This window comes from Scyliorhinus canicula, chromosome 18, assembly GCF_902713615.1.
Source record: "Scyliorhinus canicula chromosome 18, sScyCan1.1, whole genome shotgun sequence".
Classification (NCBI taxonomy): domain Eukaryota; kingdom Metazoa; phylum Chordata; class Chondrichthyes; order Carcharhiniformes; family Scyliorhinidae; genus Scyliorhinus; species Scyliorhinus canicula.
In genome coordinates, this window is record NC_052163.1 from 6,492,944 (window position 1) to 6,509,293 (window position 16,350).

General features: G+C 54.8%; 1 protein-coding gene across 2 annotated transcripts in view; it reads left to right on the forward strand.

Moving 5' to 3' along the window:
* The window catches only part of LOC119953306 (sodium-coupled monocarboxylate transporter 1-like), a 55,323-nt gene that overhangs the window by 20,987 nt on the left and 17,986 nt on the right, over window positions 1–16,350 (forward strand). For both annotated transcript variants that reach the window (XM_038777440.1, XM_038777438.1), the window contains exons 2-3: window positions 2,706–2,941; window positions 4,536–4,597. In XM_038777440.1, coding sequence (XP_038633368.1) covers window positions 2,796–2,941; window positions 4,536–4,597 — 208 coding nt within the window. In that variant the 5' untranslated portion in view covers window positions 2,706–2,795. The remainder of the gene's footprint in view (window positions 1–2,705; window positions 2,942–4,535; window positions 4,598–16,350) is intronic.

Below are 16,350 nucleotides of genomic sequence, written 5' to 3' on the forward strand. Positions count from 1 at the left end.
CCTCTCCCACGACTGGTATGTCCAGTCCATCAAGGAACCGGTTCATCCCAGCCTTCCCCGTTGGGGGCTCTGAGGTGTACAGCTCTTGGTAGAAGGCCTTGAAGGTTTTGTTAATCCTCTCTGGTTCTGTTTCCAACATGCCTCTGGTACCCCTGATTTGCGCAATTTCTCTGGTGGCTGCCTGCTTTCTCAGCTGGTGTGCCAACAGGCGGCTGGCTTTGTCTCCGTGTTCGTACAGGGTCCCGCGCGCCTGGCGGAGTTGGTGCACTGCTTTCCTGGTGGAGAGAAGGTCAAAGTTCCTTTGTAGTTCTTTTCTCTCCGCCAGGAGCTCTACGGTCGGGGCCTCGGAGTATTGGGTGAGGCTGTTATAAGAGGCCCCGATGGCGAGCGTGGCCATGAATAGGAGGAGGTCGGAGTATTTTCAGTTATACCAAGGGACAAGGCAGGGGTGTCCCTTGTCCCCCCTGCTTTTTTGCGCTGGCAATTGAACCCCTGGCCATGGCGCTGAGGGAGTCGAGGAACTGGAGGGGGCTGGTGCGATGTGGGGAGAAACACCAAGTGTCGCTCTATGCGGATGACCTATTGTTGTATGTGGCAGACCCGGTGGGGGGAATGCCGGAGGTAATGAGGGTTCTCAGGGAATTTGGGGATTTCTCAGTGTACAAGCTCAACTTGGGGAAGAGCAAGCTGTTCGTTGTATGCCCAGGGGACCAGGAGGGAGGGATTGGTAGGCTCCCACTAAAAAGGGCGGAGAGGAGCTTCAGGTACTTGGGGGTCCAGGTGGCCAGGAGCTGGGGGGCCTTGCATAAGCTTAACCTCACAAGGCTGGTGGAGCAAATGGAGGAGGAGTTTAAGAGATGGGACATGTTGCCGCTGTCTCTGGCGGGGAGGGTGCAATCAGTCAAGATGACGGTGCTCCCGAGATTTCTGTTCCTGATCCAGTGCCTCCGCATCCTTACCCCGAAGGCCTTTTTCAGGCGGGTTAACAGGAGCATTACGGGGTTTGTGTGGGCGCACGGGACCCCGAGGGTAAGAAGGGTGTTCCTGGAGCGGGGCAGGGATGGGGGGGCTGGCGCTGCCCAACCTCTGTGGGTATTATTGGGCTGCCAACGCAGTGATGGTGCGTAAGTGGGTGATGGATGGGGAAGGGGCAGCATAGAAGCGGATGGAGATGGCGTCCTGTGTGGGCACGAGCCTGGAGGCGCTGGTAACGGCGCCGCTGCCGCTCCCCCCAACGAGGTATACCACGAGCCCAGTGGTGGCGGCTACCCTAAAAATTTGGGGGCAATGGAGACGGCACAGGGGGGACGTGGGAACCTCGATGGGGTCCCCGATACGGGGGAACCACCGGTTTGTTCCGGGGAGAATTGCCGTCGGGTTCCTGAGTTGGCACAGGGCAGGTGTTCGGAGGTTGGGGGACCTGTTTGTAGACAGGAAGTTTGCGGGCCTGTGTGAGCTGGAAGGGAAGTTCGGGCTCCCCCCGGGGAACACCTTTAGGTACATGCAGGTAACGGCGTTTGTCAGGCGGCAGGTGGCGGAGTTCCCTCTGTTGCCGCCGTGTGGGGTCCAGGACAGGGTGCTCTCGGGGGTGTGGGTTGGAGAGGGAAGGATCTCGGCAACGTACCAAGTGATGCAGGAGGTAGGCGAGGCCTCGGTGGAGGAGCTGAAGGGTAAATGGGAGGAGGAGCTGGGTGAGGAGATTGAGGAGGGAACGTGGGCGGATGGCCTAGGAAGGGTGAACTCCTCCTCTTCTTGTGCGAGGCTTAGCCTCATACAGTTTAAGGTGCTGCATAGGGCTCACATGACTGGGACAAGGATCAGCCGGTTCTTTGGGAGCGAGGACAGGTGTATTAGGTGCTCAGGGAGCCCAGCAAAGCATGCCCATATGTTCTGGGCATGCCCAGCGTTGGGGGAATTTTGGAAGGGTGTAGCAAGGACGGTGTCGAGGGTGGTAGGATCCAGGGTCAAACCGGGCTGGGGGCTCGCAATATTTGGGGTTGCAGAGGAGCCGGGAGTGCAGGAGGCGAAAGAGGCCGGCATTCTGGCCTTTGCGGAGCCCGGCGGAGGATTCTTCTTCAGTGGAAGGATGCGAGATTCCCAAGCGTGGAGGCCTGGATCAACGATATGGCGGGGTTTATTAAATTGGAGAGGGTGAAATTTGCCCTAAGGGGATCAGTGCAGGGGTTCTTCAGGAGGTGGCAACCATTCCTAAATTTCCTGGCGGAACGGTAGAAAAAGGCCAGCAGCAGCAGCAACCCGGGGGGGGGAGGGGGGGGTCGTCTTTTTGTTTTGTTTTGGGTTGAAGGGACGTGTATATTTGTGCATTGCTAATGACGGGCGTTAATTTATTTCTTCTTTTTTGTATACACGAGGGGGGGGTGGTTTTGTTCTTTCTTTTCTTAGTATTTTTTGTTATTGATATTTTGTGAAAATTTGAATAAAAATTATTTTTTTTTAAAAAGTATTGACCTCTCCAGACTGGAACCAGCTTTCAGTTGGAGACTAAACCCGCTTTGCCATTTACCCTGCACCTCCTGGAATTATTACACATTATTATGGGTAAAATTCAGGGAGATTAAGGGTAACGATTAGAATCGGCTGAATATTGAAATGTTGTGACATCGTCTGATTATCAGAACAATGAAGAAGTCACAGTTGTCTTACCCAAGTCACATTATTATTAATCAGTAACTTTTTCATTGCAGGGAAGGAACACTTTAGTCGTGGGCCCTGAACTAACTGATGGAATAACCATTGTGCACTTTTGAGCTTTCATTTTTGCACAAGAAGCTACCATGGCAGAAAATCGTGTCTTTACTGTCTGGGACTATGTTGTTTTTGCTTCTATGCTGTTAATATCTACTGCAATTGGGATATTTTCTGCTTTAAAACATGGCAGAACCGGGCAAAGAACAACAGAAGAATTCCTGGTAGGCAACCGGTAAGAAAAGTTTAAAACTTAAAAGTAGTGAATAAACTTTGAGAACTGAACATTTACAGAAAATAATGTGCAAGTCTGTAAAACTTAAACCTTTGACAAGGTGCCTCATGACAGTCTAGTACAAAAAGTGAAGTCATACGGGATCAGAGGTGAGGTGGCAAGATGGTTACGGAACTGGCTGTGTCACAGAAGGCAAAGGCTAGCAGTAGGAGGGTTTGGTGGAGTGACAGAAAATGTTGAAAATTGTCAGAGAATACAGCAGAACATATGTTGGAGACTTGGGCAGAGAAATGGCAAATGGAGTTTAATCCAGACAAATGTGAGGTAATACATTTTGCTAGGTCTAACTTGGAGGGGAAATATACCGTAAATGGCAAAACTCTTAGAGGAATATAGAAAGTCAGAGAGATCGCCTGGGAGAAAGTGGCAGTGGCCATCAGCTCGGGGAGCGTCAACAGGAGGACCAGTGATGCAAGATGATCAATGACCTCCACCGGGCCACACGGGTGGGTTGGCACCAGCTACCTGGCACCACCCCGGCCCAGCACCACACCGTGTCCTGGCCCACCTATGTCCAGCTGTGCTGCCCATGCCTGACACCCCCTCCTCACCCTGCACGATCAATGATGTGTGTGGCTCACAATGCCCTCTGTGTCCACAGTAGATAGGAGAGGGCCCAGACAGGCGGTGGGGATCCAAATATCAGAATAATCCCCCCCCTACAAGGAACGGGGCCTTGAGGTCGTGGGGGTGGCCAAGGACAGGCAGGACAGGCAATGTGGAAAATTGCCCAGGAGTGTCCTGTACATAATAAACAGGGCAAATGTAACCCAGCCAATTACCTCTCTATCCATCTACTCTCCATCATCAGCAAAATGATGGCAGGAGCTATCAAGCGACACTTACTCAGCAAGAACCTGCTCACTGACGCTCAGTTTGGGTTCCACCAGGGACACTCAGCTCCTAACCTCATTACAGCCTTGGCAAGTTATGATACAGTTGTACAGAACCTTGGTACGGCCGCACTTGGAACATTGCGCACAATTCTGGTCGCCACACTACCAGAAGGATGTGGAGGCTTTGGAGAGTGTGCAGATGAGGTTTGTCTGGTCTGGAGGGTGTTAGCTATGTGGAGAGGCTGAATAGACTCGGACTGTTTACATTAGAACGACGGAGGTTGAGGGGTGACTTAATAAAGAGGTCTGCAAGATTATGAGTGGCATGGATAGAGTTGATGGGCAGGCACTCTTTCCCAGGGTGGAAGGGTCAGTCACCAGGAGGCATTGGTTTAAGGTTCGTGGGATAATGTTTAGAGGAGATGTGCAAGGCAGGTTATTTACACAGAGAGTGGTGAGTGCCTGGAACGCGTTGCCAGGGGAGGTTGTGGAAGCAGATACATTAACGGTGTTCTAAAGGCATCTTGACAAATACACTGATAGGATGGGTATAGAGAGAAACGGGACAAGGAAGTGCTGAGGGTTTTGACCAAGGGTGGTACCATGACCGGTGCAGGCTTTGAGGGCCAAAGGGCCTGTTCTTGTGCTGTATTGTTCTTTGTTCTTATGACTGCATTATTTTGTTTTGTTTAAAACAGACAAATATCTGCCTATCCAATTGCTTTTTCATTGGCTGCCAGTTTCATGTCTGCCATCACAAGTAGGTATATTTGCTTTCTCGACAGAAATGAATATCTGTACAGGAGCAAAATGTTTGCCTACAATTATTTGATTATTAGCATACAATGTACAGATTTACTTCCGTTTTTGAAGGATATAGATGGTTCTCCGTTTAATGACCCCATGGAGATAGCATCCGATTTGTGTTTGGACAACCACTCAATTTGCATGCAGATCAAATATTTGGATTGAAATGTATCAAAAATATTTGATGTGTAAAACTTCATAAGTCCAAATCCATCTATGATTATAATAGTGACCTTGCCCCCAATTTACACTATTTATTTCACTAAGAAAGAAATGTGAATTTGATCTTCGCTTAGAATCTGAGGCTGCGATTTAGTGGCCGCATTAGCTGCGGGTGCAATTCTCATAATGGCCGCTAAACCTCAGGAGATGTCAAAAACGCGAATCTGAACTGAGAGATTTTGGTTTGCAATCTTCCCAGCTCCCCTCCAATGACACAATAATATTCACCTGCAGGAGAGGCCCGAGCCTGATTTGCACGCATTATCATCTTATTGGCAGGTGTAACGATGCAACGTTTGACCATGTTGTGCTTCCCCCCCAGTCAGCGCAATGTCAAGTCATAGATAGAGTCATAGAGTCATAGATGTTTACAGCATGGAAACAGTCGAGCTCTGCGAGGCTTTTAGATTGTGTCCTTTAACTCTCTTTTTATCTCTCCAATGTTGCCTGATCTGCTGAGGACTTCCAGCATTTTCTGTTTTGATTTAGTTAATGCTGGTTCTAGTACCTGTTTCTGAAAGATGAACACTTGAAATGCCATAGCAAACAAGGCTAGGGGCCAAGTGCTGGAAAATGGGATTAGAATTGATAGGTGCTTGATGGCCAGCACAGACACGATGGGCTGAAGGGCCTCTTTCTGTGCTGTAAAACTCTGACTCTATGACTCTAATCAGTGGAGATCTAATCAGCCTGAAGATGGTGAACAGACATGCGATTTTATACATTGTGAAGTAAAATATAAATCAACGTCGTGCTATATATCTCTAAGTGCTGCCTGTCACCCGTGCCCACACTGTGCGACTACAATTTCTTAACCCTCCTACCCTCCAGCTACATCTCGGTGTCTCCCCAGGATCCACATCTGAGCTTGAGGCGGCTTGCTTTCTGCAATGCCCCGTTGCCTGAGATGACCTTGGCAGGCGCCCTCTGGAAGTTTGGGACTTGGAGGGCCCCGACCCACTTATGTGTCCCTGATGGGACAGAGAGGCAGCTGGAGTGAGATCCAGAAGCCCCGCCTTCGTCTGATGCTGGAACTCATGGGTGCCCAGTGTGTCAGCACCATGCAGTTGATGCCATCAAACATCTAGTTCATGGCCTGAACTGTGGAGCTCATGACCTGAGCCGTGCACTGGACACGTTCCGCCATGAAGTGGATATCAAGCCCAGGCTCACCACTGCAGTCAGGAGAGTGCAGGTGACAGCTATGACACCTTTGGTGTCCTCCTCCTCCATCTCCAAACTGGTGTCAAGGCTTGTTGCAGATCCCTACTGGTGGACTGGCCAGGCTGTTCGGATGATTTTTCTGCAGGGAAGGGGCATGGTATTAATGCATGGCAACGGCAAAGGTCTGGGAAAGGCAGAACTCACGTGAGTTTATGTAGATGGATGAAAGTGCAGAGGTTCCCCACTTTTCTCTTTTGCCCTCCTCGCTATCCATTCAGGCCCGCTCTATTCATCCCCTGCGAACTTCAGTGCTCTCTCTCCTCGAACAAGTGTGAGGATCCAGATTTCCACCATCCCACCACCCGTCTTTGCTCTTTTGCAGCGGTTGTGAACCAGCTTTCCTGCAGGGAGACAGATGGGAAGATTGTGTTATGGAGTTCACCTGACCCACAACTTTTAATAGATTGTGGTATGGGGAATAGCACACGGCCCACTCAACAGGTGTGGTACAGCAGAAAGGAAAAGTATTTTTTAAAGCAAAACGATGTTTGTTCTATGAACTCAAGTTAACCTTTTTAAAACATACAGTGAACATCTTAGCAACCATTAATTCAAATACAACCCCCAAAGAATACAACACTAAGTAATCCTTAAGCTGTCCTTTTAACATCATAAGACTTTAAAAAACCTTTAAAACACAAAGATCAGGTTTAAATTCACAATTGAGAGCAGTTATTAGTTTTAAATCACCAAAGGATTGATTTACACTCTTTAGATTACAGAGAGAGAGACTAGTACTTCTGGCTGTGACTGCAGCTATCCAGCTCTGAAAACGAAACTAAAACACACCCTGCAGCAAACAGCCTAAAACGAAAGTTAAACCTGACGGACAACCCAGCTACACCCACTCTCTGACATCACTGCAGTAATAAACACCCATTTCTTAAAGGTACACTCACTACAGATATTTATATACACACCCATTTATAAACACCTATTCCTTAAAGGTACCCTCGCATGACAATTGTAAACAGGCCGTGTGCTGGGTCAGAGAGAAATGATGCCTGCCTGGCATATGAGTGTCAGCAGGGATGAATGATGAAGCATGTGGGAGGTTGGGTGGTTGGGCCCAGTGAGGTGGCAGCAAGTGACATTCATGTAACATGGTGAGGGGTGTCTGAAAGGGAGAGTGGTGAGAGTAGACCAGAAGCATTCACCCTGGCAGTGCTGAGGAGATCATTCATTTTCTTTTGACACTTCACCCCATTCTCTTGCGAAGTGTGGTGGCACTCAACAGCACGGCCACAGTCACCCATGCGGAGTTGGTGACCTTACCAGAAGGTCTTCTGCCCGCTTGCAGATAGACGGTCGACCATTGCTCCTCCACGGCATCCAACCTTTGTGTCAGAGCCCGCTCTGTGAACCATGGAGCTGGCTTTTTAGCTGACATCCTCTTGGCTTGACTGTGAGTAGTGCTGTGGAACCATTTAAATGCAGCACCCACTTGTTTGAACTGCTGAGATGACCCCGGTGCGGGAGACTCAGACCTATGGTGGCACTTTTCCCCATCCATTCTGGTCTAGATCGCACCAAAGGGGCTGGTGGGAGTCGCTCTGGTTTTCCCATTAAAAATGAAACTGAGCCAAATTTTGGGAAGATGCCGCCCCGATTGCCTCCTTTGTTTTCAGTTATTTTTTGCGTCTTCATGTAGTAGAGTACTTGTCCCTCTTTCTAATATTAACAGTAATATGATTGTTCTAGTCTTTGGGCGCGATTCTCCGCACCCGCGGAAAATCGTGAAGTCCCGTGAAAACGGCCGACTTTGCTGACGGCCCGACACGGCCCCGTTCCCGAGGTATTCATGCCCAGGAAATGGGCTAGGAACGGGGCCGCGGCAATTACGTTCCAGATGACGTCGGAACGCGGCGACGCCACGAACACGCCCACGTGATGCCGCCCGATGTCGTAAAAAGGCGCGGGCGAGCACAGCAACGGGAGGCCAGAGATGTCGGAGCTACGGAGGACAGCCCCGAGGTTCACAGAGGCTGACGTCGAGATGCTGCTCGATGAAGTTGAGCAGAGGAGGGGCATCATCCGCCCGAGAAGAGGGCATCGCCACTCTGCAAGCGTGGTGCGCCAGGCCTGGCGAGAGGTGGCTGCTGCCGTGAGTGCTGTGGGGCAGATCCCTCGCTCTGGGGGCAGTGCCGCAAAAAGCTGCACGACCTCACCAGGGCTGCCAGGGTAAGTGCCAAGAGGGTGCCCCCGGGTCGGGGCAGAGTGAGTGGAGGGTGGGTCACTAAGTAGTCACAGATCCAGCGCTCTGGCCCCCCTGGAGAGATGCAATGGTCTTGTTACAACTTGACCCCCAACCTGTGCCAGTAACTGAACGGCCTGCTGATACCTGCCGTATTGTAATGATCTACCAATGCCCCCTCCCCCAACAGGACAAGACTGCTCACAACAACCGTGAGCGGAACAAGACTGGAGGGGGTTCGCCCATTCTACACCCCCTTACCACGTTCGAGCAGAGGGCACTGGACCTTGTTGGGGGATCTGCCACCCGGGAGGTTGCGCAATGCGAGGTTGGCGGAGCTGCACCAAGTGAGACAACCCTGCATGACAAACATCCCCCCCTCCCCCATCCTCTGTCTCTTCACACTCTGCCCACTGGGACACCCCCCCATCCTCTGTCCCTTCACACCCTGCCCACTGGGACACCTCCCCCATCCTCTGTCCCTTCGCACCCTTCCCACTGGGACACCTCCCCCATCCTCTGTCCCTTCACACTCTGCCCACTGGGACCGTCCAGCGCACGGCCGAGCATCTCTAAATAACCCGTTTCATTCTCTTCCCGAGGACGTGATGCCGTACGACCAGGGCCGTCTGCCTCCAGGCGGAGACAGGCATCTGCCCCCACCGCACCCAGGGCCACACGACAGAGGGTGCCCGATCAGCGGGGAGTCCTATCCTTCCCCACCGAATCTGTGGAGCAGGACGCCCAGAGGGCGGCGATAGAGGGAGAGAGACAAATGGCCCGCGAACGCCCAGCGGTCTCTCAGTGGGCCGATGAAATAGAGGAGGCGTGCTCCCAAGACGACCTCGAGCTTGCGGCACAGCTATCTCCCACACCATCCACCATCCCAGAGACACTCGCCCCGGTTGGGCTATTTAGTGATGAGGCTCCTGGGTCACAGTCTGGGTCGCACATCACAGCTGAGCAGGTACAGCAGGTGGAGGTCGGAGCAGCCGAGGGCCCGGACTGGCGGAGGGCAGGCCAGGCCCAGCATCCAGCTGGCTCCCAGACGTTTTCCGAGTTCCTGGAGTTTCTCAACCCACCCGCACAGCCGATGCATCAATAAACCCAGGGACACAATGACGGGATGAGGGCTGTCTTCTAGCAGCTGCAGAGGCAGTTAGAGGAGTCGAATCGCGTCCAGGAACAGGGAGTGGTGCCGCTCATGGCAGCAACCCAGGCCGACACCGCACGGGTGGCATCCGCGGTGGAGGCAATGGGTCAGGTTATGCAAGGCGTTGGGCTTAATGTGCACGCGTCATCCTCGGTCCTGGACAGGGTTGCCCTCTCACAGGCAGCAATGCGCCAGAGCCAACACGACATTGCCGGCGCGCTGCGGGCCTTGGCCGAGTCTCAGCAGGTCATGGCCCACTTGCAGCACGCCATGGCACAGTCACAGCAGTCAATGGCACAGTCCCAGCAGTCAGTCGCGGAGAGCATCAACCGCCTGACACACGTGCTGGATGGCGTCGTGCACTCACGGGTTGAGATCGCACAGTCCCTGGCAGGAATGTCTAACTCCCTGGACTCCGTCTCTGCAAACCTTCGGATCCTGGTGGAGACCATTGCAGGCCTCCAGGACTGGCAGCGCCAGGTGTCGGTGGCGCGACGGGGCACCTCCCTGCTCGCACCTCTGTCCCACAGTGAGGCCCGGGGGCCACCGGGCTCCCCGAGGGAGGAGGAGGTTTCGGGGCCTGTCCCATTAACTCCATCACAGGACGTCCCGGAATGCTCGGCCTCCCCCCGTCCCATCCCTGGTGCATCGGGTGGGCAGCGGGCAGAGCAGGGTGGCACAACGTCACCCGAGACGCCCGCAGAACAGCCTGGGCCATCAAGGCCGGGTCGCCCCAGGAAACGCTTGCCGAAGGAGAAACAAGTCGAAGGGGGCGATTCGCAGCAGTCCTCCTCCACTCCTGCTGTATCATCTGGGGAATCACTGAGACGTAGTGGTAGGGCCCGTAAGGCAACAAAGAGAGACACCGAGTAAGTTTGCACGGGGGTGAAGGGCACAGTTTAGTTGTAGGGGCTAGGGCATCTGTAAATTATTGTTAACATTAAACGCACTGTTCCACCTTACTTGTAATACCGTGTGATTGTTCAACAGCCACAGGGATCGTGATGGTCACCGAGTGTCACTGGGGTTGACGAGCGGTGAAACTTCGGTGCCGGGTGTGTAGTCCCTTCCCCCCACCCCCTCCCACATCTAGCCCACGTGGGCACGTGATGGAGTGTCCGTGACGAACTTAGCGGCCACCAAGGTGGATGGTTTAGCTATTGCCATGGGTCAGACTCTCTCTATAACGATTCTGAGCTCACAGCTCATCGGAGAGCGGGCTGTCATCATTCCACATGGCACTGATCGCACCCGCTGACACAGCCATCGATGTTGTGCCATACCGTTGTGCCGCAGTGGTAAGGGTGATGTCGAAGTGGAGCAGTGTACACGGAGAGGGGGTGTGGGGGGGTGGTGGTGGTGGTGGCAGTTGTGTGTTGACCCTCTGCGCGACTGGCGATGCAGGTGGTGGTTTGGTGTTCAGCGGGGACGTCGCATGCGACGCGTGAACCCTGCTGCCACCAAGGCGTCGCGTGCCCGCCGTCCTCGCCGGTTCCGTCGTGCCGCCTCCTGGGCATCACCAGCACCTGGGTCGTGTCTGCGTGCTGCGCCCGCCACTCTGCCAGCCTCCTCCTCCTCCTCCTCCTCCTCCTCCTCTGTGCTGGCACCACTGCCACTGGCTTCTCCCTCCGCCTCCTGTAGCAGGTCATCTCCCCTCTGCATCGCGATGTTGTGCAGCGCACAGCAGACCACAACAATGCGAGCGACCTTGTCGGGCTGGTACTGCAGGGCCCCTCCGGAGCGGTCCAGGCACCTGAATCTCATCTTCAGGAGCTCAAGGCAGCGCTCCACCACACCCCTGGTTGCTGCATGGGCCTCGTTGTATCGGGTTTCCACATTGGTCTGAGGCCTCCGTATAGGCGTCATCAGCCAAGACCTCAGCGGATAACCTCTGTCGCCCAGCAACCAGCCCCTCAGCCGGGGGGGACGTCCCTCAAACATCGCAGCGATGTACGACTGCGCCAGTATGTAGGAGTCATGCACACTCCCTGGGAACCTTGCACAGACGTTCATGAACCTCATGTGGGGCTCGCATACCACCTGGATATTCATGGAGTATGACCCCCTCCTGTTTGTGAAGACCTCCCTGTCCCCTGCAGGCGGGCGCATGGGGATGTGAACACAATCGATTGCACCCTGCACCATCGGTATCCCGGCCACGCTGGCAAATCCTCGAACTCGTGAATTTTGACTTGCTCGGTCCTCGGGAAAGGTGACGTAGCGATCGGCGATGACATAGAGGGCGTCGGTCATATCACGGATGCACCTGTGGACCGATGACTGGGAGATCCTGGGAGGTCCCCGCTCGGAGGCTGGAAGGAGCCGGTCGCATAGAAGTTAAGAGCGACCGTCACCCTGACGGCAACCGGGATCGCGTGTCCTCCCCCCGTTCCACGTGGGGCGAGGTGCGCCACGAGATGACAGATATGTGTCACCGTCCCCCTACTCAGCCGCAGTCTCCTCCTGCAGGTGATGTCCGTCATTGTTAGGAAAGAGATCCGGGCACGGTACACCCTCAGCATTGGTTGTCGCCTCTGGCGCCGTGGCTGCACCCTCACTCTCTCCTCCTCCCCCTCTTACTCCTCCCCCCCCATGCTGCTCGACGACTGGCAATCCTCGGCCCTTCCCTCTGCTGCTGCAGCTGGCCCTGCAGCCACTGCGGGTTGTGGGTGTGGATGCTGCTGCATCGCCAAATGCAGTGCAGCGGCCCCAACCACTGCGCAGAACATAGCCGTTCTGTTTGCAGACATTGTGCTAACCTACAGAAGGGTGGTGGGGGCAGAGAAACGGGACATGTTAGACGGAGGTTAGACGACACCTCGGCAGCCGCCTGCCACGGGATACCTGTGTGTCCCGGTGGCCTGGCCGCGCTGCTGACACGCGGGCAGCCTAACCCCTGGTCATTTTCTGCATTCAACGGGCAGTTAACTACGTCCTCCTCACCCGTGCGTCAGTGGCCTGTGGCCGTAAGCCACAGGGCAAACAGCGGCCGTGTCCTCGTGACCGGCACGCCATGGCATGGTGGCAGACATTTTGTAACCGGGGTTGGATGAGTCACTCGCTCACTCTCTCCCTACCCCCTCACTCCCACTCCCCCCCCCACGTGACTCCGGGCTGCTCGTGGGCAGCTACTGAGCATGCGTAGCTGCCATCAAGCGGAGGCAACATGTTGAAAATGCGCAGATCGTCCTTAGAATCTTACAACCTCAGTACTGATGGCGCCCCCTAGCACATGGCGCCCCGGGCGACTGCCCGAGTTGCCGGTACCTTGAGCCGGCCCTGTCTCCCACACATCCCCCTCAGTCTCCCACTCCCCCCTCAGTCTCCACCATTCCCCCCCTCAGTCTCCACCACTCCCCCCTCAGTCTCCCCCACTTTCCCCCTCAGTCTCCCCCACTGCCCCCCTCAGTCTCCCCACTCCCCCCTCCGTTTCCCACACTCCCCCCCCTCCGTTTCCCACACTCCCCCCCTCAGTCTCCCACTCCCCTCCTCAGTCTCCCCCACTCCCCCCTCCCCCCTCCGTCTCCCACACTCCCCCCTCAGCCTCCCCCACTCCCCCTCCGTCTCCCACACTCCCCCCTCCGTCCCCATTCACCCCCTCAGTCTCCCCCACTCCCCCCTCAGTCTCCCCCACTCCCCCCTCAGTCTCCCACACTCCCCCCTCAGTCTCCCACACTCCCCCTCAGTCTCCCACACTTCCCCCTCAGTCTCCCACACTCCCCCCTCAGTCTCCCACACTCCCCCCTCAGTCTCCCACACTCCCCCCTCAGTCTCCCACACTCCCCCCTCAGTCTCCCACACTCCCCCCTCAGTCTCCCACACTCCCCCCTCCGTCTCCCACACTCCCCCCTCAGTCTCCCACACTCCCCCCTCAGTCTCCCACACTCCCCCCTCAGTCTCCCACACTCCCCCCTCAGTCTCCCACTCCCCCCTCAGTCTCCCCCACTCCCACCCTCAGTCTCCCACTCCCCCCCTCAGTATCCCCCACTCCCCCCCCCCCCGTCTCCCACACTCCCCGTCTCCCACACTCCCCCCTCAGTCTCCCACTCCCCCCTCAGTCTCCCTCAGTCTCCCCCACTCCCCCCCTCAGTCTCCCCCACTCCCCCGCTCTGGACCCCCCTCCCGTTCTCGGGGATACCTTCCCCGTTGCGGCCAGACTCCAGCAGTGCGCTGAGCTGTGCACTGAGCGGTGCGCTCACCTCCTCGATGCTCTCGTCAGTCAGCACGACTGGTTGACGAACTTGAAAAGCAGGTGTGTTGGCCGGCGTGAAAACATTGCGTGATGACGCCGGGACTTCGGGCCGTCCGGGCCGAAGAATAGCGGGGGGCCAAAAAGTCGGGCTTCTGGTCGTGTCGGGGGTCTGTCGAGGCCTTTGTCAGGAATGCCGACGTGAAGTTTGTGCGGGGTTCGGAGAATAGCGGGAGGGCGTCGGACCGGCAAATCGGCGCGGCCCGCTATTCTCTGAACCGGCGTGAGGACAGAGAATTGCACCCAGAGTTTTTGGTATTTCCACACAACTTTTTCAATGTTCTCCAATCAGCTTAATATCTCCCACTCTCCAAAACTCCGACTTGCACCAAATGCTGGTCACCGATCCCCCATGATTTCCAACGGTTCCCAACTTCAACGAGTGTATTGGTCTCCTTATTTAAGGCAGGATGCGTTTGAAGCAGTTCTGACAAGATCCACTCAACTGATACTTCAAGTATGGTAGCGAATGGGAACTGCCGTGAGCTTCCCAATGCTCCACCCTGTGAACCCTTTATCGGTATCAAATGTTAATTGGTCAACTTAAAGGGGGGTAGGAGAGTGGTCGCGGGCAATGGAGCTACGACAGTCACATCCCGTTCCCGGGGGAGAGAAAAAAAACCAAAACGCGCAAACCTGGACTGCCCCCCACCCTCCCCCCGCGCACGGCAGGAGAAAAAACACGAGACCGAGCGAGGACCGAGCCAGCGGCAGGGATTGACCCCCCCCCCCCCCCCCGAGCCAGCTGCGGGGACCGATCTCGCCCCCGGCGGCGACCACGAGGCAGGCAGCGGAACAAAGGGGGACACCTGGCCCAGCCAGAAGCCTCTCTCTCTCTGTCTCTCTCTCTCGACCCTCCTGACCTGGCGTGTGGGTGAGTGAGAGGGGAAAAAAACTTCCCCAAAAACTTTTTTGAAGAGGAAACTTGTAAAGAGAAAAAAAGAGAATTTTTTTGTTTTAACAAGAAAAAAAATATATATTTTTAAAACATTTTTGAAAAAGGGGTTTAAGAGGTGGGAAAAAGAAGCTAACGAAGCCCCATGGGCTTCACTCCGCAAATGATGATCCCGCCGGCTGATTTGCTGGGACCGCACGCCCCAGCTCCCACCCAACAAGGGGGAGCAGTACTTGCATAGATTTACATAGACTTACAGAAGGAGGCCATTCGGCCTGTCAAGTCCACACCTCCACCCTATCCCAGTAACCCCACCTACCCTTTTTGGACATTAAGGACAATTTAGCATGACCAATCCAGCTAACCTGCATGTCTTTGGACTGTGGGAGGAAACCAGAGCACCCGGAGGAAACCCACGCAGACATGGGGAGAACGTGCAGACTCCACACAGTCACCCAAGCCGGGAATCGAACCTGCGACCCTGGGGCTGTGATGCACCAGTGCTAACCATTTTGTTACCGTGCTGCCCTTAAACCAATCCAACAGAGAAAGAACATACAGCTCGCAGCCATACCCCCGAGGAGATCAGCTCTAGAATTTAGGGATGCTGACCTGGCCAGATTGTTGGACGGGGTCGAGTCCAGACGGAATGGTGTGTTCGCCCAATGGGCTTGGACGGTCAGCCACAGGGCAGCCATTATCGCCTGGGAAAAAGTGGCAGTGGCCGTCAGCTCGGGGAGTGTCATCGGGAGGACCAGTGATGCAAGATGATCAATGACCTCCACCGGGCCACACGGGTGGGTTGGCACCAGCTACCTGGCACTGCCCCGGCCCAGCACCACACCGTGTCCTGGCCCACCTATGTCCAGCTGTGTTGCCCATGCCTGACACCCCCTCCTCACCCTGCACGACGAATGATGCGTGTGGCTCAAGATGCCCTCTGTGTCCACAGTAGATGGGAGAGGGCCCAGACAGGCGGCGGGGATCCAAATATCAGAATAATCCCCCCCTACAAGGAACGGGGCCTTGAGGTCGTGGGGGTGGCCAAGGACAGGCAGGACAGGCAATGTGGAAAATTGCTCAGCAAGAACCTGCTCACGGACGCTCAGTTTGGGTTCCACTAGGGACATCAGCTCCTAACCTCATTACAGCTTTGGTTCAAACATGGATAAAGGAGCTGAATGCCAGAGGTGAGGTGAGAGTGACTGCCCTTGACATCAAGGCAGCATTTGACTGAGGATGGCATCAAGGAGCCCGAGATAAACTGGAGTCAATGGGAATGAGAGGGGAAACTCTCCTCTGTTTGGAGTCATACCCTGCACAAAGGAAGATGGTTGTGGTGGTTGGAAGTCAATCATCTCAGCTCCAGGACATCACTGCAGGAGTTCCTCAGGGTAGTGTCCGAGGTCCAACCGTCCTCTGGGGATGTTTGCGGATGACTGCAATGTTCAGCACCATTTGTGATTCCTCAGGTAATGAAACAGTCCATGTCCAAATGTCGCAAGACCTGGGCAATATCCAGGCTTGGGCTGACAAGTGGCAAGTTACATTTGTGCCACACATGTGCCAGGCAATGACTATCTCTTCCAAGAGAGGATCTAACCATTGCCCTATGACGTTTAATGGCATTACCATCTCTGAATCTCCGACAATCAATATCCTGGGATCCTGGGAGTTATCATTGATCAGAAACTGAACTAGCCATATTAATACAGGGCAGGCCAAAGGCTAGGAATCCTATGCCGAGTATCTCCCCTCCTGACCCCCCA